This window comes from Sylvia atricapilla, chromosome 3 (genome assembly GCF_009819655.1).
Source record: "Sylvia atricapilla isolate bSylAtr1 chromosome 3, bSylAtr1.pri, whole genome shotgun sequence".
In the NCBI taxonomy this organism is placed as follows: domain Eukaryota; kingdom Metazoa; phylum Chordata; class Aves; order Passeriformes; family Sylviidae; genus Sylvia; species Sylvia atricapilla.
This window is the reverse complement of record NC_089142.1, coordinates 4,919,767-4,946,074: the sequence shown is the minus strand read 5'-3', so window position 1 is coordinate 4,946,074 and position 26,308 is coordinate 4,919,767. Positions and strand designations below refer to the sequence as shown.

The window sequence follows — 26,308 nt, the reverse complement described above, 5'->3', positions numbered from 1 at the left end:
GCCCTCTTGGGTAGACAGATTGCTCCATGTATTTACAGAAGTGGAAAAGAAAGGCTCTTTAGGCTGAAATATCTGAATAACTTTATTTTCATCTGAGAAACACTGAGAATATTCTGCTTCAACCCACAACCCTCACTATCCCATTGTTACAATGGCATTTTTAGTACCATGTCAGTAATCCCACCTGTTTTGCTCCTCCAGCTGGTGGACTTGGCCCTTTTGGTTAAACAGGACATGACTCCCAAAGCTGGTGACCCATTCAGTCATGCCATATCTGCCACCTTCATACAGTACCACAACTCTACTGAGGTAAAACTTGCTTTTTCATATATTAATGCATTTTATATTTTGCTTTTATGTGGATTTTCTTCCAAAGTTATCACTGTTGAATGTGGTATTGATATAGACTTCTTTTATGGACTTTATGAATTTTGAAGTAATGGATTTAGATGGAAAAGCATGAAATTATAATTCTGATTGTTAAATTCTTAGCAGCATCTTTATAATTAAATAAAAATTCTATTGGGTGAAAATTCCTTTTCTCTGGGTTCAAAGCTCTATTGCAGATTTGGAGATTAAAGTTTTCAAAGTTGGCAAGTGCACTAAGTACCGTGTTGCATGCATTGGCATTATACAGGTATTATAGTAGCTTCTAGAATGAGAAAACCAAATTCTGTATTGCATCTCTTCCAGTGGGGAATCTGAGAAAGAAATAATTGGGGTGGGGTTTATTTGTGATTTGATTGTATTGTGGCTGACATCTTGCTTTTACAGCCACACGTCTTAGGGCAGTCTACGAGTGTGAAGACCAGTCTTGACTCCCCTGAGAACACACCACCCGCTACACCCACCCCACCAGCATCAGCAGGGCAGCAACACCTTGGGAAAACTCCCTCAGGAGCCTTGGGGAACGGTGGGATTGGACAGGACTCCACCAAATCCAAACAAAGGAAAAGAAAAAAGGTATAACATCCTCAGGATATCAGTACAAAGTCAGAGAATGGTTTGGGTTGGAAAGGACTTTAAAGATCATCCAGTTCCTACCCTCTGCCATGGGCAGGGACACCTTCCACTATCCAAGGTTGCTCCAAACCATGCCCAGCCTGGCCTTGGACACCTCCATGGATGGATATCCACAGCTTCTCTGGGCACCCTGTGCCAGGCCCTCACCTCTCTCACAGTAAATAATGTGTCTCAAATATTAATTTTAACCTATATCATACAATAGTGGCCACTGTTACTGTAGGACCAAATGTGTGGGTTTGTGTTTTTTCTATTAGAATTATGCTAAATTTTCCTAAATAATGTCTGAAAACTGAATTTTGTTAGGCTGGCAACTGCTGCTTCTAAGATAACCCGCTTCTCTACAGGCACAGCAATTGTCACCACTCCAAATTATTATCCCCTTCCCTGACAGGGGCAGCAAGCACAGGTTTTAAGGGTCAAAATACAAGCAAAATAGGCAAATAGGTGCTTGTGATTTTCCTGATCCCTGCAGCCTGAGGTGACTGCTGCCCTTGCCTTTAACTACTTTGCCTGACTTGCTTTATTTTTATACCAGCTATTTGCAATCAAGCTAAATATTTGTTAATTTTGGTTAAAACAAGGTTGTCTCATATTCAGAGTGTGAAATAAGTGTTACAGTTCTTGTCTGCTCTTGCAGAGTCTTGGTATTCTGAGAGGGCTATATGTACCTAAAACCCACAAGAGAAATCAATGTGATTAAATACACTGGAAAGGAAAACTTGTGCTGGTCACTTGGGGCTGTTTTGAAGAAATGTGATGGCAGTGCTCATTTTGCTGAAAAGCAGTGGAATGACTTGGGATTTTATCAAGTGTTTTGTTATTAAAAAATACTTGCTTTTCAGGGTAAAACTGGTGATTCTGCAGTGATAAGGTAGAAAAAATGTATTTTCTCCTTCTGGTGTCGTCAGTGCTGTGGATAGTCCTGAAGAGTTCAGCTTCCTCCTGTTCTTATTATTCACCATTTAGAAAGCTTTTAGGGAATCCTGGAAAGACTTCTGCTTTTTCCTCTTCCTTTTTTATGTTTTAATTGATTATGATTTGTTCCTGTGGCGGATTTTCATTTTAATTCCTAGGAACAGCAGTTTAGTCGGAAGTGTAGTTTTTGGTACATTATATTTTACTGATGCTGTGAGTTTATTTTAAGTTCTTAGTTTTGACTAAATGCCTTTGAAAATAATTATATTCAAGAAAGTGCACACTTTTAATAAAATGTTCTTATGACTTATTCGATTTGCTTAGGTATCTGCTGGATACAAATGAGGCAAACAAGTTAACTTGGTGAAAACTACTATTTTTAGGCCATGAAGGTCCAGTCCAGCAGAAAATATTTGAGTTTCATATTCCCTTTGTGGATGTCAATCAGCACGAGAAGAATCTGCCATCATATTATGAATAATTCTGTGTGTATTCACATGCTCCAATGGACTTAGCACTCTTGAAAATAAAATATTTTGCAAAAAATATCGCAAGTTTGAGAGCATTAGGATATGATGTGAATGTATGAGGGGGCTGTGGATGTGTGGACATTAAACTTTAGAGTGTAATTAAAGTTTTTGTCATTCTCAGTGCACTCACTAATACAATTTTCATTACTTTATTGCCAAGCAGCCATCATTAGATAAGTCATCTGAATTCTGGCAAGCAGCTGTGTCTAGGTCAAGACTAAACCAGCATTTCAGGTTGGCTAACAACGAGAACAGAGTAACTTTTTATTTTAAAATTCCAGGAAAATTATTTTACAATCAGTGGGCCAGTAGCAGTGAATTTTTATTTTTCCCTCTTTAGGGTCCATAATCAAAATTTATTTGAAATTTTAAAACTTTCCAGTTCGAGGTAATTTTTTTTTTTTTTTTGCATCCTTCTAACACCAATATGTCATGAGTTTCAGTTTCAGATTTTCAGTCCATACCACTCAATGGTGATTTTGGTGTGAAATTGCTTTCCACCTCAGGTGCTTGTTGAATATTTTCCCACCTCTTCACATCATAATAAGAAACTGAAATGTTTTAAAAATAGTTTTCTGTGGTTATTGCAGCATGACTTATATGACCCTTTGATTTCATTTTCAGCATTTTCTGCTCTTTTCAATTGCAGCATAGAGCAGCACTAGGTTTAAATGGACTAATATGGTGTTCTTTGTGTCTCTTAAGCAAAGTTCACATGAAAGTCCTCTTTAATTTGTTAATAGCTTTTTTCTCTGATGTAGTGTGTGGCACCAATGATGTGTATCCTCAGGAAAAAAAAAATTGGTCCATTTTATAAAGGTTTATTTTCATACTTTATGCACTGTAGGTCTGTTGTGTGTTTTTGATTTAGTAACAATTTATGTGTTTTTCTGTTGCAGAGCACTGCAGCCTGTGGGATGGAGGCTCAAAGTGATGCCATCCAGCCCAGCCACATCAGAGAGGCCATTCGACGCTACGGCCACAAGATTGGCCCCCTTTCCCCATTCACAGTACGTAATAACAGAGTTATAAAAAGTTATATTTATAATCTTAAAGAACTCTGATTTTCAAGTGGTCAAATGAAGAAGCTTTGGAATTGTTGAGAGCAATTTGTGGTGACTGTAATTTTCTTTATAAAAGTGGCATAATTCTCTTGGGAAATAAAACTTAGTAATTTCTGTCTCTTTTTGGAAAGACAAAAAAAGGGGTTTTTTTTTCCTTTTGAATATTATTTTCTTTCAATTACAAATTATGCTTTTTTGTTAGTGCTTGAATTTTCTGTTTTTCCAAAGTTTAGGTTTACAGTTATTTTAAATTATATGTATTCCAATATGGAGAAGAGCACTTTATATTCTAAAATTAGTGTTGTGTCAGATACTGCTCCTATTGGATGTTGAACTCTCAAGTGACACATTTATGGTTGGGGAAAGAAGAGAATGGTTTCTTTAGACAACTTTGAACCTCCAGTGAAATGTAATAGAACTGAGCTTGTGGTAAAACACTGATGAGTTCTGAGGTTTTGCCATCATTTTTTTCTATGCAAATTGCAAATCCGTTGTTCAGAGCAGCCAAACGAATTCTTTGCCTAATTTTCTCAGCTGATGAAAATGCAAAAGCAGTTCATCTCCAAAGTCATAAATTGGGGGTGTTTTCTTCTCATCCACTGTTCTGTGTGGCATTTATCCTGCTTACCTTGGAATATCTGCATGTAGAAAATAATACATTTCAAAGAAATCATTATAGGAAAAAAACAGACACAATCCACCAAACAGGATCTCGGCTCCTAAAAATCAGGAAGAAATTTTCCAATTTCTGAGAGATTTTAGGAAAGGAAATTTATTCTGAGTTTAGATAAATTCATTTATGTAAAAATGATACAGAATATATGAAGGCCATAAATACAAAGGAAATAGTGGGACTTCAGAAGCAAGGAAAAAGACAAAATAAGAGAAAATGAGTAGGTGAAGTTATAATTTTCCTAGTACCAAAACTAATCAGTGCTTTTATAGATGGCAGTAAAAGTTTGATTTATTAATGATAGTCAATAAAAAATTGCAATGAATTGTCTTTGTGTAACTTCACTGTTCTCTTTTGCCACTCAAGAATGCTACATTAATATCATGTAAAGTGCTGGATAGAATTTCCAGTCCAAAACAAAAGAATGTCTTTAGCAGAAGTTTGCTAAGAGATGTAGCTAAGAATATGGCAAGGGCTTCTGAGAGCAGAGAATGTATTTCACTTTATTCAAAAAAAGTAAAGAGCTCACATAAACAGCTGCAGAAAGGTGTATCTTCCCTCCCTGACCCTCTCTAAAAGTGGTTTGGTCAATTATTAACCAAAGTTCAAATGTTTTCTTCAACCACAAGGTATAAAATACCCTGGTTTGGGTTGGGTTTTTTTACATCCTCCACTCTTGTGAACTTCCCAAACAGTGCAACTGAACAATTTAATTTGTTAACATTACCTACAGTCAACGTGGTTGATGAGAGGAGCAGATCTTGTTCCCTCTGAACAAGCCAAGAATAAGAGGGAATCTTGGGTCAGCTTCTGGATGCCTACAGATGTTGTAGAGCTGTAACACGATTCTCCTTTTAATGAGAAGGCTCAGGAAAAGCATTTTGAGTGGTATTGCAGAGTCTGCATTTAGGTCCTTTCCCCTGTGAGTGCCCTCATTGGAGTTTTGGGGAGGGACCTGGCAATGACAATTGTCCATGCAGCAAACAGAAACTCTGGGCCTTAATTTGGCACAAACGTGGATGAAGCACTGAGTTTCCTCTGCAATCTTCATTAATGCAGATTTCTACAACAAATACAATTTAATGATGGCCAGATCTGGTGGTGTGTGTGTAACCAAACTTGAGGAAATGAATTAACAGAACTGATGCAGATTTTTATGTAATCAGACATGACCATTTCCTCAGATCTCAGCAGCAGGACCTGTGTGACAGAGCCCATGTAGGCAGTGCAAAACCTTGGTAAAATATTAGAAGTCTGAGCTGCTTTCTGCAGTGTCTGAGAGGAAAATTGTAGCAGAAGTATCTAAACCCTGTCCTGAACTCTTTGAAGCAACTAGAAGGGTTATTTATATGCATCAGTGTAATAACCAGCAGACTGGCAGTTGTCAAGGCTGCATTCAGAAAGTTTGTATCTGAACCCAAACCACCACGGGATGGGTTTTCTAACAGGAAAAATGAAATTTAACAGTCGTGTTGTCCTGCACAAGGATGGATGATGTGGAAAGGGAGCTGCCTATTGCATCCCAGCAGTTGTTATGGAATGCCACTTTTTATAAAAAGACACAGTGGAGGAGTAAAAAAGCTTCATGCTTTTTCAAGCTACTGAATAGCTCAGTCACATAAGTAGAATTTAGATCTAATATCTGTAAAAAGAAAATACAGGAAAATATTTTATTTTTTAAAAAGTGCATAAACTTTTGTCTGAAGATAATAAATATGTATCTGTAAAGCAGTGATATTTTTTCAAATCTTTCACTTTTTTGCTCTTTTATCATGATTGTCACTCTCTTCCATCTGATTTGGTGATAAGTGTTCCTAAGGAACTGGTTTTGGAAAGAAGAGTTAAGCTATACAATTTATTCTCTAGCAGTATTTGATGGATTTTGGTTTGGATGGAAACAACACTTTGAAAGTTTTGTAATCATATGGTAAATGAGAACTAACATTAAACCAGTGAAAATGATCCTTTTGCATTTACTTTGACCTTAATAGCTATGTCAGAATGACTGACATAATTAGAGCACTTAGGTTTTGTCTCCAAGGGCAAGCCACAATGGAAAGCAGCAAGTGTACTCTGGATTCTTCTGCATTGTTGTATCATGTCTTAGGTAGTTTAGACATATGTTTTATCCAGATATTTTCTATTAACAGTATTGGGTGGTGCTCAATGTTTCATACTTTAAAGTATGGTCTAGACTTTCAAAAATCAGAGAAATATTAAGCAATAGCACCATGCAATTTTGCAAGACAGGAATGGGAAGTGTGGAACTCCACATCATACGGGATAATGCAGTTCCATGTATTGTACCTGTGTCTATTTCTATGTGCATTTAAGTTAAGGAAGTGCACAGTGAAATCATGTCCAGTCTTGATTGGGCCTGTAGGAATAATCATAATATTCTTCCAAATAATATTCCAAGTAATAGTATTTATTATGCCGAGGTGTTCACAAAAATATTAGGCGGATATTTCTTACTATGAACACAAACATAATGGCTCTAGAGAAATTACTTTATTTGAATTGATTGTATCTCAGATAGTTGGGGTTTCAAAAAAATAATTCATTAAAAGGTATTTATTCTGTGAACAATGCACAGTGTTTACCTGGAATCTTGACAGGAACAGCTGTAAGTGGTGCATGAGCAGTCTGTAAATAGTACTTGTGACCACGAGAACAGCCCTAGCAAAGAGAACAGCTCTAGCAGAAAGGACAGCTGAGATCCTTTGCTCTGAAATGAAAAGCTAAGTGGTCAGCTACAATAGTGGAAGACCACAGGCAAAAAGAACGAGAAAATGTTTCCAAAGGAGATTCTTTGTCTTCAGTTTATGCCAGCTCTGAAATGAACTGCTTCAGATGTTAAGAGAAACTGAGTTCACAAATGTAATCCTGCACAGGCTCATGGCAGACAGTGGCCATTATTCAGCAGCTTGCACGTGTGTAAATGGGGTGTATTGAATGAACAGGGATATAACCAACATTTCCTTGGGTATTTATGTTTTGGAGAGAATGTTCCTTCAGCCTTCCAGCCATTTCAGTATGAAAAGGCTTGCTAGTCTAAACCTTCTCTTGTTAAATATTTCAGTCTCATAAAATTGCCTATACACCATAAAACAATGAATATTTACAAAACTGTGTTTCTAATATTGCTTGTGACATTCCCTGCACGAAGAACATATAATGCCAGAGAATGTGATTTGGCAGAGACTTGGATCATTTGGGCCTTACAGAGCCCTGTCTATACTCTTAGATATTCTTGAATAATGAATGCAAGTATCACATGTGGACGTCAGTAGGTTACATGTACATGGTAATCATAGTTTCACAATTAAATTCTGCATTTAGTCAAGGTCTTCTACTTCTGATGGTTTTAAACTGCTTTTTATTGATCCTGATTGAGCTCAGCTTTTATGCAAATGCTTAAATCCATTTCTGTGGTGAAAAACACTGAGGTTCATTATGGATCATTAATAATTTTAATATAATAAAGATGATTTTGACTCTATTAATTTCCCCTAAAAACAAAATCTGTGGAATAGTAGCTGATGACCTGGCAAAGCTGAGCTTATGAGAGACTATACCAGCAGATTCAGGGGGTAGAAAGAAGAGAGCGAAACTTTTAAAATACAAAGGATAATGTGGCAGTGTGATAATTGTGGAAGAGGACATTTTGGAAAGCAAGTTTGGTTTATGTGCCTTAAACTTCAAGAAAAATTCTGCTTCCCATTCCCAGAGTCACAGAATGGGTCAGTTGGAAAGGACCACTGGAGGTCTTTTGGTCCAAACTCCCTGCTGAAGCAGGGTCTCCCAAAGCACAGGGCACAGGGTTGTGTCCATGAGGCTTTTGAGTATCTCCAGAGAAGGAGGCTCCACAACCGAGAATTGTCACCCAGAAGATTTGGTCTGCAACTTAAGCCTCTTAACCGAAAGAAATTTATTTTTGCATGTTTCAGATCAAAGTAGTAGCGAGAAGTTCTGAAATATAATCTTCAATAATTGCTTCAATAGACACAATGTGGATACAGTGCAGCTGAATTTTTCTAAAGCACTTGAATGATAAAAAGTTTTGAATGCTGTTTCCGAAAGAAATTAGTTACATGAAAACCAAATAAAAAATCTCTGATATGTAGGGTCCTGTGAAATACAGACTGCCCATATTGATATTCAGAATCAATTGATACTGATTTTGAAGAAGTCAGGATTTCATTCTTAATCACTTCCCAAGAATGAAATGTATGTATTTATGTCAAAAGGCATTTGAAAACTTTCCCTTCTGTTACACATTCAGTTTCTGATATAGAAAAAGTCAAAATGACATATTCATGCTTTCATCTCATTTTAAAAGCAAAAAAGGCATTTTATTTCATTAAACAGTTACATATTTATCATGTCTTTGTCTATACTTCAAGCTGTTGTCTGCAGTTATTTGTAATTCTACAGTGTTAACACTTTGTGTTTGAAAAAGATGAGTTATTATTCTATAAAACCAGTAGGAAGTCAAATCTCAGTTTGGAAATCTTGTTCCCTTCTCTCCCAACCCCCACCCCAAGGTTCCTCCTTTCAGATTTATGAAAGAAAACATTTCTTTCTGTAAAAGGTTTTTGTATGCCAGCATCTGGAAGTGTTTATTTCAGTGGCGTGTAATCTATCTGTGGATTTAGTTAGCACCAGACCCCCTTTTGTGTACTCCTGACTTAAAATTTTTATAAATGATCTTGTTGAATTTGTGCCAGTGTGCACATGGTTTGGCTGATTGCTGCATATATCCTTTACCTGCCAGTCACCTTTGATTTATATTCCTTCCCTTCTGCTTTTGCCTCCAAAAATGGTGCCACTGAACTGTCCTTTAAATCATCTTACTGGATAAATTGCTCCAAGATGAGATGGCACAGTTTTGGCCGACTCCTCGACAGAAGGCATTCCTATAATCCATCCTTGCCTGCTCTCTGTAGGGCCATTCAAAAGAGAGAAGGACCAGGGGAAATGGGGCTCCTTCTTCCATCCCAGCACTATTTCTTCCAGTGCTCTTCAGAAATATAAAATGGGACATTTGATTTATATGGCTCTTAATACCATCTGAAGACCCATAAAGTGATTGAGAATCTTTCACGTCTCCTCTCCTGAGCTGACCTTCTTCATTAGATAAATTTAGTCCTGATAATATGGTTCATAGGGTTTTCTCCCAGAAAGATTAAAATGTTAAACAGCATATTCAGGAATATACTAAAGCATTTCATTTGGAATAGATTATATATGTGACAGTTCTTTCCATTATAAAAAATCCCTGTTGGTTTCCTTAAGCTAAACAGCTAATACTCCTTCAGAATAACAACAGTTCTGTAAGCTTTACCTAATGGCATTACTAATTTGGAGAGTTTTATGAAGTTTCTTGGAGAAAAGCAGGTGGCTTGGCAATAATTTAAAAGGTTCCCAATTTGTGGTAGCAGTTTCAGGGGGTTTCAGGTTTCTAAAGAGGGAGACCAAGCTGCATAATGCTTAAGAGTGTCTGACACAATGATGTATCATTTTGGAGTAAGCTTCCAGAAGTTCATTGGTCATTAAATGTGCTGCTTGACTTTATATTGCAGTTTCCCAGCTGTCCCTACTGGAGGTAGTCTTAATGCTCCAACAGAATTTATTAATGAGGGCGCAAGCTTGCAGTACTGATGAAGCAGTAAGTTGCCCAGATGATTTTATTGAACAGGAACATAGATTTTAGATAAGACAAAACATGTCATTGAAGTAGATTTGAAAAGAACTGACTCCCTTTCTGCAGAGCACTAGGAAAGTATTTACAAACAGTCTGGATAGTATTTGATATCCTGTGGGGATATTTAAAATTCTTGGATTGCACATACATCAGTGTCCTACTGCAGAACACAGTACATGAATTGTTGCAAGCAGCACGTGAGGCTCTCAGGCAGCATAGATGTGGTTCTGTTGAGGCAGGGGACACTGGCATGGAGTGACTCTGCTGATGCAGAGGGTGCTCCATTGTGTCACTGCCTATTCAAACCTGTTGTGCTGGAAGTGCTGAACAAAACCTGCGTCTTTCACAACACAGGAGCTCACACTGCAAAGTTTTATAATTTTTCATACCTAATGGTTAAAAAAATCTGATTTGTCAGATAAATTTGCTGGGTCTTTTAGTGAGAAGATAAGTGAACAATTTGCAATCAGCTGAATTTCTCATATAAACAAAAGCAACTGCTAGTCTCATAAACCTTATACAATTGATTTTTCTAACTGTATGGGCAGATTCAGATACATACTGGAGGCATTTCAAGCACAGTTGTACTGATGTGAAAGGGTCTGAGGGTAAGAATATGTTACTTTCTAAAAGTGTATGTTCTTTTTAAGCCTTCTGAGAGCCTTAAAAAACCTTAGATGGATAAGAATCTGGTACTTTGCTCAAGGCAATCTAACATGTAATACATAAATATGTATTTCAAAGATAAGGTGAGAACTATAATTCTAGAGCAAATGCTGGGACAAAAAGGTAACTTAATTAAGTGTTCCAGGATATTTCACAAAAAATAAACATGTCCTTCCTCCCTAATTTGCATTAATTTTTGTAAAGACAGTGGCATTGCATCCATGCAGCAGGTATATATTCTGGTACAAGAGTTAATAAATAGAAATTTGGTTGTTGAAGAATCCTAAGAACAAAATAGAGGAATCTTAAAAGGAAAGTTTTGGGATTTTTTACTTGTCTTTGCACAGATCATAGTGCAGCTCCCTGCAGTATTCATATTTTTGTGATTTTGGGTAATACCAAATACCAAGATCATGGGTAATACCATGCACTTACACCATTACATAAGATCAGTTGTAGTTGTATTTTATACCATTCTTTCCCATTTCCCTTGAACATGAGCATTCATTCATATTTTTCTCCTTGAAAGATTTAAAAGTGCTTTATGAACTGGAACAGCTCACAGTTGTCAGTTCACTCTCAGTGCTGCTGTGAGCCAGCTCAGACAGATGCAGCAGCTGTGAGTTGGCAGCAGAGCTGCCCAGCTCTGTAGCACAGGATGTGAGCTGACTGGATGAAGCATTGTGAGAACTTTAGGATCATCTAATAAGGCTGTTTGTCTTGGAGCTGCAGTTGAAGAAAGATTGCATGAAACTTTATTTCTCGTGAGCAGGCTCTTCATTTTAGGTGCTGCTCATGTGACTGACACTTGACAGACGTGTCCCGTTGTATTGAGCTTGGATAGAAGGACAGGCTGGATGGGGCTTGGAGCAAACTGGTCTACTGGCTGGTGACCCTGCCTGTGGCAGAGGAATTAGAACTGGATGGTCTCAAAGGTCCTTTCTAACCTAAACCATTCTGAGATTCTGTGATTCCATGATAGAAGCTCTTACCTGTGGACATATCTGGCATTCCTGACTTGTCTCTTTATTTGCAAAGAATGTAAAGCCTTTAGAATAGCAGAGTAAATCTGGAAAGGGGCAGATATTAATATGGGAACACCAAAACCATGTGGAGATTTTTTTTATAACTCTTATCATCTGTTATTTTCCATTTTAGTTGCCTATTTTTGTTCCTTAAGTCCTGTAATAATACACAAACTCAAGTACTCGGTCAGCTTGGCACAGAAAAAGACAAAAGATTCCTGAATAAAAGCTGTGTTTTTGTGCTTCATTTCACTCCATTTATCATGTCCCACTCGGTGAGGTGTCACTTCTCATTTAAATCGTTGATTCCACTAACAACAAAAATGTTATTGAATGTGCAGCAGTACAGATGATGTTTGATTGCCTCTCATTTGTGTCCCCTGTCCTCTCCATGCCCTGAGACAAAGTTTTACTTTTCTCTATACCAGTCCAATTTCAGGGAGCCTGGCTGCACACTTGGTACTGCTTGGAAACATTTCTCTAGGAAAATCAAGTGAAAACACCAAGTTTGAGGCAACCAAACACATTCTATGAATTTTATTTTGGGGGTTTTATGTTCCTTCCCTCAAGTTTTGTATTATTCCAGGTTTCTGACTTCAGCTTCAAAGTCATGTAAACCTCAGTTCAGCAAAGCAGTCATCTGCTTAATTTTTAAACTATACCTGCAGTCTAACAAAAGCATGGGCTAAATTGAGGCTTCTGGTATTATTAGTAATATAAGTTTTGATTCATTTGTTATTTCTGCTGGGTTTTTTTTTTTTTTTAGTTTATTGCACATAGGAGAAAAGGAGAGAGGGATACTTGCAGGACATAAAATGGGGTGAAATTAAGATCAGATTCTTTTTCTCACCTTGTAATATTTGGTCACTTCAAAGTTTTGGAAGATACTTAAAGACTTTAAACTTAAGTAGGTTACAGCACTAGGTCAATATTGGTGAGTAAGCAGAGCTAAGAAGAAGGATCACAAAATGAAAGAAAATTCTAGAAGGGGATATCAGACTTCAGAACATGAAAAGAGTTAACAAGTACCAGTCAGGTTTTAGTGCTGTGTGCTGCTGTATTTATATTTGTGACTGTGGTTTCCAGTTTAGGATTAAGCTTCAGCCAGGGCTTTCTGGTACGTCTCTTGTATCTGCTGTTCTACAGTGACAAAATTTCACAATTGAGATGGTTTTCTTGCTTTTAAACCAAGCCTCTTCCTTCCAGTTATATCCCCCTGGATAATTCCATTCCCTTCATAGCAATTAAATTGTTTAGCTGGTTATTGGTAGAAGTTACACCCTTTCCTCCATGACAGTCTCAGGAGAGGGGATATAAGAAGGGATTTTTTCCTTGATAAGACACTTTTCTGTCTCTGGGGGTATTTATGTTACTTAATATGCATGTGGATGAAAATATACGATATTGGGTTTTCATAAAGACCCTGAGCTTTTCTGCAAAGCCCTGAGAACATGTATGAAATAAATGGTTTCCTTCAGGCTTCAATTGCAGAATGACTATGGGACCTGCATTAAAATTGATTTAAAGTGATTAATAGACAACCAGTTCTGTTTTGCTAATTTGGTGTGAATACCAAAGCCAGGAGCTCTGCCTAAGAACTACATGCCTCTAATTTCACATAATTTAAATTCCAGTGGTGCTAGGAAAAAAATAAGAATAAGTAATAATGATAAATAATAAGGAAAAAACCCCAATAAAAATAAGAAGAAAAATCATGCAATAAATATTTGCATAGGGTTACTGACACTGGTGGGGATGATGTTGGTATCCAGCCTGAAGGAATTGTACTAATGCAATATTCAGGGCTGTGTACTGGCACAGGTCTGTCTTAAAATGTGTTGATGTGCTGACAGGATTGTCATTTTTGATGGCAAAGAATTGGGACAACAGGAAAAAAATAAGACTCTCCAGAGATCCACATGTGTTAGTTTTACTGCAGAAGGTGCTAAAACTGCTGGAAGCAAGCAGTCTCTGTGCAGAGTTATTGCAATGCAAACGGCCTGGAAGTGAGAAACAGTAATTTCATGAGGTAATTTTGTCAGTGGTGAAGGCTTTGGGTATTTTTTTTCCTTGCAAGAAGGGCAGGTTATTAATATTTACCATCAAGAAAACTCTAGTTCTAATTGGTGTTTAGATATGATGCTTAAATTACCCTCAGAAGATATAGTGGAGGTTTGGAGTTGGATTAAGTGCTTCTGAGAAAAAGCATTCAGCTGTTTCTGCATCTGTTAACAAGAAAGTTAAAACAATCTCACCATTGTGCATAGAGGGATTTTTTTTTTAAAAAAAGGAGCAGATGGTACAGAAGGAAGGTATATGCTTGTTGCCACGTTAGGAAGCTTGGGATTTAATATCCCATGGGGTGGATGAGGCCCATCTTTGTCCATAATTTACTACAGTCATATTTAGGTGATAAAAATAGTTAACTAGGTACAAAAGGGAGAAATTAAGTAGCTCAACAAATAGATAAAAAGCTACTAGTTATGGCTCTTTAGAACATGTTGAAAGGCATTCATGTGATCAAGAAGGACTAAATTTGAGACATAATTTTATAGCCAGTTCTGAATCATCAGAATTAATGAGATATTTTGAATGCTTAACCTGAAATACATAAAATAATACTGGGTTTTATTGTAGTTTTCTAAAGGTGCATGATACCTTTTCTTTAAAGTGAGATTTTTTTCTGGAGTCTCAACTTCCATAACAAAATAAAGCTGTCACTTAACTTTAAAAGGGGGGGGAAACAATCTCATTAGTAATGCTTGTCAGTATAAGAACATGAGTCAAGACCCAGGATTCCTCTGTACTTCTGTATTATTCATCTTACACAAATGTAGAACAGAAGTTAATGATGGCTCAATAGATTTTGCAATATAGAGACATGACAAATTATAAGATTTGGTAGGATAAACAGAAGAGAGAAAGGAGATAGTGTTGTTCAGCTGGTGAGGAAGTGGTCTCAGTATATAAATTATCCAGTCAGTAAGAGATTTTTTCCTGTACGAGTCAGAGCACAGAAGAGTTTTAAGAATGAAGTGACAATGGGTGATGATGTTTGTCTGCTGTTTGGTTTTTCCTACCAAAAAGATGCCACAGGAGATGTGCTGGCTTGAATGTTTGGTGTGTGCACAGCAGAGTGGCAAGTAAGGTGATCCAAGTTGGAGTCTGACATTTGATGGGAGATGTGCTGCTACGTCAGGAGGAGGATGTGTCATGAGAGGAAATGGAAAGCAGCTTCTAATGCAGGTGGCTGAGAGGAAAATCAAAGTGATGGGTGGGAGTAATGAACTTGGCAGGATTCTTATGACTTGGTACAAACAAGAAAATGTTGTTTTTCAAAGCTAGATTCCACAGTGTTTCTGTGACTTCTGTGGATTGGAATCTGGATGAAGGGTAAGGAAAGTTCTTACATGCCACTAGGATTGTCATCAGGAATAAAAAATATAAAATCCAGCTGCAGTCCTGAAGTGAACAGAGTATCCAGTCTCAGAGATAAAACCCATGTTACATACCTTGATGATGGTGGGGGACACAGGGTTAGTGATGAACAGAAATGGAGGATTTGGAGTAGGCAGGAGATGAGGAAATCCAGTTTATCCACATCAGCCTGAGCTGGCAGCTTGATGTGAGAGCTCTCAGAGGGATATAAAAATCTAACTAGTCCTGAGTTACTCAGCTTGCAACCTTTATCAGTTGTACTTTAGGGTAAGGAACACTTACAGCCATGTCTGTGAGCAAAGGTTACAATGCAGAGTATTATTTGCTTCCTCTAATTTATTACATATTTCCCAATTCATCAAAGCACAATTTCCTTTTTTAGGTTACTGAAGCAAACCCTTATATTTCTTATTTTTACATGGAAAGAATTCATTCCCAGCTTCACAAAGTTTATTTTCAAGGAATTGTGGGTTAAAATTTTCTAATAACGTCTTTTTCCAAAAAAAGTAATATTTCACATTAAATTGATGTGGTACTATTCAGCCGCCTGAAGTCACCAGCAACTGTTTGGCTTTAGTACTTACTGACATAAATCCCAAGAATAGCTCTAGATACTGGAAAGTTCTGCCTGTCACTGTTGTAACTGAGGCTGACTTTGTAACACCAAGGCAATAAAGGAGGACCTTACTCTCTCTAAAATTTCCTGAAAGGAGGTTGTGGCCAGGTGGGGGTCAGGCTCTTCTCTCAGGTAACAAGTGACAGGACAAAAGGAAATAGCCTCAAAGTACACCAGAGGTGGTTGAGGTTGAACATTGGAAAAATTCCTTCGCTGAAGGGGTGGTCAGGCATTGGAGCAGGCTGGCCAGGGTAGTGGTGGAATCACCATCCCTGGAAGTGTTGAATAAATGTGTGGATGCAGCACTTGGGGACATGGTTCAGTGGTGAGTGTGGATTAATGGTTGGATACGATGATCTCAGAGGTATTTTCCAGCCTAAATAATTCCAAGATTGTATAAATGAGGCTTTGCTGGTTGCTCTGAGAAACCCCCTTTGCTGCTATATTTTATGATATAGGCAGAGTGGCTGGAGCTCTGCATTCATAGGGAGTGTTGTAGGTTTGGAAAATTTACATTGCAAACTCTTCAACTCTTCATTTCTCCAAAAGTAGTTTACTCAGGGTCTAGTTTCCTTGTCAAATATTTTTGGAGTGAAGTTAATTGAGGATTGTAAAATAATGAAGAGGACAAGGTAGTGACAAAGAGTTACTGAGTTACCGTTTGATAAATGAAGTGTAAGCAAGTTATTTTCCTTCCAGAGGAACCAGATGTTAAGTATTTCATCTGCAAATTAAGCAAATGGGCAACATTTACAGTCTCTGGGGCTATATTTTGCAAAGTAGGGATTTTGAAGGAGTGTCCTGGAGTCTTGAGGAATCACTTGAATGCAGTGGGGCCAATCCTGTGTGGTAGCTGAAACGGCTGAGGCAGTCCTCGGGCAGTCCTTGGGCAGGCAGGAAGGGCAATAGGAGATAGAAGTTTTCTGCTGTACTGGGGCAGACACAGCTAAAATGTGCGCTTGTGTTTTAGTGAGAACCTCAACAATTGGCTGAAACACTAGAAGATATCAACACAGAGACAGAAGTGCATCAAACTGATGTGTTTCCAGCCAGTCATTAAGGACCCATAAAAAAGAAAAATCTCATGTCTTAGGGTTTTGCATGCAAACCTATATGGATATTTGGGGTGGGATTCCTCTAGATAGATACAAATATTTGTATCTGAGCACAGTGACAAACAGCTGTGTGCACAACTAGACGGGTTGCCCAGAAAAGCTGTGGCTTCCCCATGCCTGGAGGTGTTCAAGGCCAGGTTGGACAGGGCTTGGAGCAACTTGGGATAGCGGAAGGTGTCCCTGCCAGTGGCAGAGGTTGGAACAAGATGGTTTTTAAGGTCCCTTCCAATGCAAACCATTCCATGATTCTATGATTTCCTTTATAGTCAATTGAGAGGAACAAGCATTTCTGGGCTGTAATTTATCTCTTCCTAAGGTAGCTGTTTAAAAGGGGTCAAATGGACCATGCTGTGGAAGTGCCTTTTTCTCTACCTTGACAGGATGATGTGTGTGAGGAGTCCTTCTAGTGCAGCTTGACATTTAAGCAAGATAAATTCAAACTAGAAATAAGGCATATATATTTATAACAACATAACTAAGTGCTGAAATAACTTAGCCAATGATTGTGACAGATTATCCATGACTGGAAAATTTAAGATCAAGAGGAGATGTTTCTGCAAAAGCCATGCTTAAGTTCAACCACAGCTATTGGTTCTGGAGAGCCAATTCAAGAAAATTGTGTGGGCTGTGTTATGAGCACAGTGAGGTTAGATGGTCCTTTCCATCCCCAAGAGCTATGAATCATCTTTTGCTGGTGCTTTGGTAAACTGTGAATGTGAAAATCCACTTTGAAACTATTAATGTGAACATCAGGAATTCAAATTGAATAAGCTGCTCACCTGCATTCAAAGGAAATAATTCAAAAATTGCCTTTCTAAATACAGAAATTTCACTTCAGAATTAAAATTTTCAATACCTTTACGTTAGTTTTGTGTTACACAACATAGTTTGATTTTTTTTTCTAAAAAGAAAAACAAACATCACAACAATGTAATACAAAGTTTTGGAAAGTAATTTTTGACATTTGTTTTTAGAAATAAAGTTTTGGTATTTATTTATTAAAACAGGTGGATTAGAAAAAAAAATTACTATTTGCTTTTAAAAGCCAATGGAATAACCCTTTTTTAGAACCCCCCAAAAGTTTGGGTCATTATTTCTGTATGTGGTATCTCTATATATTCTTATAAATATTCATATTATTCCTATATTATGAATAACACAGGCTAAATACACCACCTTAATTAGAGTACTGGAAATAACAAGTTATTTCCATTCTTTGAATGTCTTTGGCAAATTTCCATTGTGTCAACATAATTAAGATATATTAATATTAATCTGGTAAATACTGTAACTTTACATAGTGGAAAAATAAAATAAAATGGACCATGAGAACATTTTTCAATATCAGCTTCAATTTTAATACTTTATATTCTTGTGAAAAGTTATAAAAATGTGTTATTAGTTTATTACCCCATTAAGAAAACAATGCAGCAACAGATGCTTGTTACCCGATTTTCTCAGTCTGTTTATGGGGATGTTTTATCAAAATGGGTCTTTTAAAAGTTATAAAGATGTAATACTCTTCTAAATTAGGTCATAAATGCCTAATGTGGAAAACTAATACATTTTATTATTTTTCAAGTATGGGTTTATGTATATTAAAATATGCAGCTGTTAGGAAGTCTGGAGTGTATGTAACAGAAACATATTGCATTACAAGATGTTAGTGTCTCTCTGAGTATGTACATTCTTTATACACATACCCACACGAGTTTTTGGCACGTGAAAGAGACTACATTAAGACTTTGGCTCAGTATTATTCTCTAATATATGTTATTATTTTATGAATAGATGTAAATGTTGAATATACTGAGCACATACATGCATTTTTAATCTGTATTTGCCCAAATCCTGGCAGCAGCCACATACACAAATTGAGGCAGTGGATGTAAAGGGCAGGTATGACCAACATTCAGTTCCAATATCAGCAATCGTGTGCTGTGTTTCTGCACAAATGATACAAATTTCTGTACAAGGAGCAGTGGCAAGACAGTGTCTTCGTTTAAACCTCATTTTCATGCTACAATGGATTTGTAGTAGCAGAGGAGGAGGAGGAATTGAAGCACCTGCTTTTTGAAGGTAGCATAGTGACCATGGCTGCTTTAGGAAATCACAGAATCCCAGAATGGTTCAGATTGGAGGGACCAGAGTGGATCATATACTCCCATCTCCCTGCTTAAGCAGAATTGCCCAGAGCACAGGGCACAGGATTGTGTCCAGATAGTTCTGGAACATCTCCAGTGAGGGAGACTCCACAGCCTATCAGGTTTCTGCTCAGTGCTCAGTCCCTGCACAGGAAAGAAGTCCTGCCTCCTGTCCAGGTGGAACTTGCTGGGCTCAGTCCCTGCCCGTTCCTCTGGGGCCATTGCTGAGCCCCCTGGAGCAGAGCCTGGCCCTGCTCTGAGCCCTCCCTGCACACAGGGACACCCAGGGCTGAGTTCCCTCTCAGCTGGGGATCCTCTCGGGGCTGAACAGCCCCAGCTCCCTCAGCCTCTCCTGGGCAGCGAGATGCTCCAGTGCCTCCATCATCTTTGTCACCCAGCACTGGATCCACTCCAGGAGCTCCGTGTCTCTCTTGTCCTGGGGACCCTAGAAATGGTACAACCAGAAGGATTTTTCCAACCTGAATGATTCTGTGATTTGCAAAATATCCCATAATTTGAGGTGGATAGACCAGTTGTCAGAGATGTTGCTGAACCTCAGACTCCATGTCTCCATTGATAGGAGTCTTTAATGGTCATAAAAATGTGCATAAAGTGTAGACCAAATGTGTGATAATGATAGGAGTGAATTAATAGAGGCCTGTTTCATACACACACATACCCCTCCCTGAATAATTTATCTATATGGGAAATTCTGTGGATGGTATTATTTTGGTATAGAAGGGAGACAGGATTGCATAGTTTTTTTGATGTTTTATTCTAATTATTGTGGCATTGTTTGGCCATTTGTCTGAGTGGACACATCCCTCAGCAACCTGCTCAGCTGGGATTAGACAATCTCTAGATGGGCTTTCCAGCCCCAGTGAGTCTGAGATTCACAGTGCTGTTGGGTGCCTGTTTAGGGACTGTAAATTCAGGTTTTCTGTCTTCTCACCATTCTCTGAATTCAAGACCTGAATTCCCAAGGCTTTATAGATTACCCATTATAGTCAAAATCGTGCTGCAGCATATTTGTCTCCCTTCTAACCATGTTAGGAATTGCACTTGGAGCCTGCATGCCATATAGTTTTAATTTGCCTAATTGGTCCCAGTAGCTGTGCTGCCAGCCACCAGAGTGTTGATAGGACTTCTCCGGAAGCTCAGCCAGTCTGTCATCATCTGGTCTCAAAATGTGCTGAAGATGATCCTCCCCTTCCAGAACTGTAGGTTTTTATGAAGCCTGAAATTCGAGCTGGTGTGCAAAAGGCTGAATTTGCTGTCACATTCTACTTTTCAAGTTATTGGAGTGTCCTGGATGTCTTTCATGTTTATGAGGTAGATTCTGTAGAGGCAGCACAAAATACACCATGATTTCAATAACAGGGATCCATGGGCAGCGAGGAGTTTAGCTGGCCCTTCTGCAGGAGTTTGTGCTTCAGAAAAGGTCAGTCAGAAAGTAGCCTTAACAAAACTAAAAGCTAGAGATGTGTTTTTCTGAGGGAGTTCTTAGGGAAACGAGCCTTTACAAAACTAAAAGCTGGAGACGTGTTTTTCTGAGAGGGTTTCATACAAGGTTGTTGTTCCTGGTGGTAAGATATGTCTGTTTTTGCCCTAAAACTCGATAACGTATCTTATGGACTGCGCCTTGTTGAGGCGCTTTCTTAATTTAGCACCAACTCCAAGTGTTCATAACAAAGTGAAACAAGCCCTGGAAAACAGTTATTTCATGGCTTCAAGGTTATTTTTTGAGATACTGTTTCCGGGATTAAATATTTCAGGACCAATTTGGTTATCTGCCTGTCACTTCTTTCTAAACCAAACTAAAAGGCTTTAACACTTAGTTGTGCATTTTTCTGGGCAGTTCGTTAATAAAATATATCTTGTGTGTCTGCCCTTCCCAGAAAAATGGATTTTAAAAAAATCAAAAATTATACTTGTTATTGTTATTATCACTATTACTATTACTAGTATTAATATTGATTCTATCTGAACATTGGTTTTCTCTGCTGCAAAGTCAGGGTAATTTTGGTCCTTTACCCTCTAATGCCAGTGCTAGGACTGCCAGAGAATGCTGAAAATGAGAGTTTAACTACAAGGTGTGTTGTTTATCCTGCAAAGGCAGGAGACACGTCCCCAGGTGGTGCCGAGTGGAGTGTCCCAAACTACAGGCTACAGGACCAGGCTACAGGGGCACCCAGCTGCTGTCACCCAGCTGGGACCTCGGTGGCTGTGGCTGTGCCAAATGTCTCCTGGTACCCTCCTGGTAATGTAGGAGGGCACTGCTGCAGCTCACTTAAATCTTACATACGTTTATAAATACAACAATATTTGGGGGTCGGTGAGTATTGTGGGATGCATTTGTAGAGGATACAGCCCAGTGCCTCAGCTTGAATATTTTATGGTGGTGGGGTCTAAGCAAAGCACAAGAATGGTTCTCTGAATCCTTGTTATAGCCTCAGATTTTATAAATGTCATGATTTTGTCATCCTACATATAAATGAAAGGTGTTTGCTTTTCTGAACTGTTCACTTTTCAGTTTGTTAGGAGTATAAATTCAGACCAGTTCATACTCTGGGACCTGAATTCCTCCTGTTTGTAAAAATAGATCAGTGTAGTCTTGTTTCCATATGAGGAACTCCTGTCTTGAAGGTGCAGCAAGCTGGGAGGGCTGTTTGTAAAGTCTAGAATTACAGAGTAATGTAATGGTTTGGGTTTGAAGGGGCCTTAAAGACTATCTCATTCCAACCCCTCTGCCATGGGTAGGGACACCTTCCACTATCCCAGGTTGCTCCAAGCCCCATCCAGCCTGGCCTTGGACATTTCGAGGGATGGAGCAGCCACAGCTTCTCTGGGAAACCTGTACCAGTGCCTCACTGCCCTCACAGGGAAGGATTTCTGTCTAATGCCTAAACTAAACCTGCCCTCTGTCAGTCATTGAAAAACAGGAACTGCAATTCCAGGAGTTTCCATTAACAGTCTGATTTGCTGACAACTGGCTTGATATTTAAAGGAAAACAGTAATAATGTATCATTTGAGGAAAGTGTTCATGATTAGCCACTCTTTCTTTCAGCAAGCTCAACTTCATAGGGCTAACAGGGTTCAAATAACATCTACACCCAAATAAATTGTGGAGTTTTATGTGGTTAAAATAAAGAAGTTCAGATTTTCCAGCAAAAGGAGTTTGGATTTCATCTTGCCAAATGAAGGCATGTAGGAGAGGGTACTTTCAGGGCTGCACATCCTTCTAAACAAGATATTTCTCAGCTCAGGAGGGGGGTGATTTAGCTCAAACTAAGATGTCTGTGGTCAAAACCAAAAAAAGTTAATTTATATCAATGCACATTAAATAAGTGAAGAAGATTTTGCCGTGTCTTGCTTTTATTTAAAAGAGAAGGTGATGTTAGAAAGCTCTGTGAGGTGTTAGTGATAGGATGGCTAGATACAGTACAAATTTTGTTTTATGAAGTGTAAGCACTATTGATACACATGTCACTAGCTAAAGCCAGCACAGAGAAACAGATAAATAGAAGAAGACTGAATTATTGTACATCCCAGGGGAAAAAATAGAAGAAGCAAGTTTTTTAAGGGGAAATCCTAAAGGGATGATGAGAAGTGGATCGTGAGTGAGGGAGAGGAAACAGTCACAACTGTTGAAGGAGGCTGGGGCTTTAAGGATGCAGAATCATAGAATAGTTTTGTGTGGGAAGGAACCTTTAAATGTTATCTAGTCCAAACTTCCAGCAATAAGCAGGGACACCTTATACTCTATCAGGTTGCTCTGAGCCCTTTCACACCTGACCCTGGGTGTTTTACAGATGTGATCATCCAGCATCTTTCTGGACAACCTGTGACATTGTTTTATTACCTTCATTGTGAAAAACTTCTGTTTCATAGCTGATCCAAATTGACCCTCTTTTACTTTAAAACAAATAGATGTTTGTTTTGTCCTATCACTTGTCCTATCACAAGAGGTTCTCATAAAAAGTTTGTTCCCATATATGTAACTGACCATATCCAAAGCAGCTGAACACTGTGAATGAAACTTAATAAATACACAGCCAAACGTTTTGGGTTTTATACACATAATATTAGTATGACATTGTGTAATAGCTGTAAGACAATCCAGAGCATTTCCAAGGGATTATTGCACATCTCAGGTATTTCAACTCATCCAGCCTTTTGGCTTCATGCCTTAAAAAGCTACCAGAGACATGTTATAATTGTCCAGAAATGCCCTGCCTGTTGTGAATTACAGCTTAAACCAAAATATTTCTGTACATTACACATACACTCAGAATAGACAATTTAACCAGGTTATGTGATGTGATTGTTTAAAAAGGGAAAAAAAAAAAAATGGAGTTCAATATGCTCTTCCACAAGCCAGAGAGAGAATTTGCCTGCCTATCCAGAATAGCTCCAAAAAGTCCTTGGTAGTTTGCAATGTCATTTGCTTTTGTGTTTACTGATCTTACTGTCACAGTGTTTGACTTCTCTCTCTTTTTCCTTCTTTTTGGATTTGATTATTCAGCACAGTGTTGCACCCCAGAAGTGCCTCTTATGCTTTGAAACACTCAGATATGGGATGTGAATATAGCAGTGAAGTGTAAAGAATGTCACTCCTTGCATTTGAGACTGAACCAAGAAAATGGAAGAATATATAATGACTAAAAGTCTACCACCATCATTGTGTTTTTTCTCCAAGATACACTTCCCAGGAAGAGGTTTTCCTGTTACATAACTCCATCTGATCTAAGTATTCGTGTGTTAAACTTTCACAGTGATAGGTCTAGAACATCTCTTTATGAGGAGAGACTGCAGGAGCTGGGCCTGATTGGTCTGGAGAAGAGAAGGCTGGGAGGGGTCTCAAAAATCCATATAAATATCTCCAAGGAAGGTGTCAGAGGATGGTGCCCAGTAACAGGATGGGGAGCAATGGCCATAAAGTGAAACACAAGGAATTTTGCTTCCAACCTGGGGAAGAACTTCTTTCTTTCCATTGCAGAGCACTGGGACAGCTGCTCAGGGAAGTTGTGGAGTCTCCTTTTGGAAACATTCCAAACATACCTGGATGAGTCCCTGTGTTACCTGCTCCAGGTGACCCTGCCTTGACAGTGGTGTTGGACTGGATAATCTCCTAAGGTGCCTTCCATCCCTAACAACTCTGTGATTCTGTGAAATGTCATTATCTATTTTTTTACTGTCTTCTCTTACATGAGAGATAAAACAGTAGATCCCTGTTAGACCTTCTCTCTAACTTTTGGTGCTATTCCCTCTAGGTTCTGCCATGCTGAGCTCTTCTCAAGACTGTCCTGATGAACAGCTATCTTAGCCCAGTGTTTTTGTTGTTCCGGTCCTTATCAGCCCTGTGATAGTTTGCTCTGAATCCAGCAGAGCATTCCCTGCTAGACAGCAGTCAGGCATGCCTTCTGTTGTTTCTTTTTCCTCAACTGCCTTGTTTTTGTCAGATAAAATTGTAAGCAAAAAGCAAATTACAGTGTTTTCTGATATTAACTGTAATATTATGTCTTCTGCCTTGTAGGCAGTTTAGCCCAAGCTGGCTGGCTGCCCATCCTGTGGGGCACAAGGACACTTTTCCTGGGAGGCTGTGTAAGATAAAGCCCTAAGCTTTTCTGGAAGTGAAGGCTATTTTTTCCCTGTTGTAAATGAAACAAGACCTTATCAGCATAGAAACACAGCCTGCATGGCAACACAAAGATACCTGTTTTGCCTCACATTTGACTCCTGCACCAAAGCATATTTCTAGTATGGCTATTAAAATAAGAGCTTTTAAGGTAGAAAGTCTGCTGGCTGACACTGATTATTAGCTACTCAGTTAGGATGCTTCAGCAGCTGTCTGGGCTGAGATTTTTCAGATGAGCTGACGGCATAAAGCTGTGTCTGTACCAGGAGATTAACTGTGTCTGTGCTCTCTGACACTCAGGCTAACAAGCATGCCATGACCTATGTTCATATTATTCCATTTTCTTATTCTCCCAAACAGGACGGCCATCTCCAGACTGCCTTTTGAGAATGGCTTCTGGCCTCCAAATACCTCTGAACTGTGTCCTGTGGGAAATGGTAGTTTCCCCATGCCAAAAGTGTTCCTGGAGCTAACAAAGTGGTTTAAGTGTAAAGGATTTCTTTGAGGGTCTAGGAATATTCCCTGAGACTGTTTGAACTTGAGGTCAAGTCTTAATACGCTTACTGCTCTAAAGGTTAAGTCCTAAACCCTGGCCCTCAGAGCAGCCAAAGACATGGTTTCCTGGGGTTACCACGCACTATTTGAGCTATGAAAAAAGATACCTTTGCTTCAGTGGCTTTGTGGGGTCAATTCTATTTTATAAATAAGTCATTCTTAACTACTGAAATACAGAAATTCCAGTTGTCTTGAAGAACTGGCATGTCAGATCCTCTTCAATAGCATTCAGTATCTGATGCATCTTGTTATGTAGAATCTCAGAGTTGTTGATGTTGGAAGAAGCTTTGAGATCATCAAATCCAACTGTCCATCTACCAGCATGACCATTTTCAACATTAAACCATGTCCTCAAGTGCCATAGCCACACATTTTCTGAAGACTTCCAGGGATGGTATCTGCATCACTTCCCTGAGCAGCCTATTCCACAACCCTTTTTGTGAAGATTTTTTTCCTAGTATCTGAAGTTCTCCTGGCACAACTTTGAGTCTGTTTCCTCATGAAGTTTATTAATAATAGTAGTTACTGCACTGCACACATCAGGGATGCTTAACTTAAGGTTGTCTGAACTGCAGATGTTGATGATACTCCTTTTTTTTCCCATTTTGCTTTCCTGTAAGAATATCTTTTGTCTTCTTAATTTCATTAAAAGCCAGGTTGAATGGGGCCCTGAGCAACCTGATCTAGTGGAAGATGTCTCTGTCCATGGCAGAGGGTTGGAAATAGATGACCTTTAAAGGTTCCTCCCAACCCAAACCATTCTAGGATTCCATGAGTAGGAGGATTGATGTCAAACCATGCTTTGAGATCCTCTGATCAAACACTGTGTGACTGCAGTGGATGTTCTTGTGTACCCCAGTGTGGTCTCTGTATTTGTTATATGTTCCTGATGGCCAGAGACCTGCTCCAAAGCTCCTGGTAGCTTTTGGTCCAGCCCCTGGATATCTCCTGTGGACTGGTAATGTTTTCACACAGTCTTTCTGTGGTCTGGATACCTACAGTGGAGTCAGAGCACTTTCTGTTTGACATCAAAGCCTGTCCCTTTGAGAATGAGCATAATGAGCAAATAATGACCTCATTGTGTGTGTACACAGGGAAAAGAGAAGGCAAGTTATGAAGCAGAACTACTTTCATTTACACAACATTGTTTTAATAACCAGCAGGTTTTGGGTAAAGGGCTGGAAAAATAGTAAAA

The 26,308-nt window shown here is 38.7% G+C and overlaps 1 protein-coding gene across 3 annotated transcripts in view; it reads left to right on the top strand.

The window, feature by feature from the left end:
- Positions 1–26,308, top strand: part of SUPT3H (SPT3 homolog, SAGA and STAGA complex component) — a 255,503-nt gene that overhangs the window by 203,658 nt on the left and 25,537 nt on the right. For all 3 annotated transcript variants that reach the window (XM_066314686.1, XM_066314688.1, XM_066314685.1), the window contains exons 9-11: positions 202–309; positions 775–963; positions 3,371–3,481. In XM_066314686.1, coding sequence (XP_066170783.1) covers positions 202–309; positions 775–963; positions 3,371–3,481 — 408 coding nt within the window. The remainder of the gene's footprint in view (positions 1–201; positions 310–774; positions 964–3,370; positions 3,482–26,308) is intronic.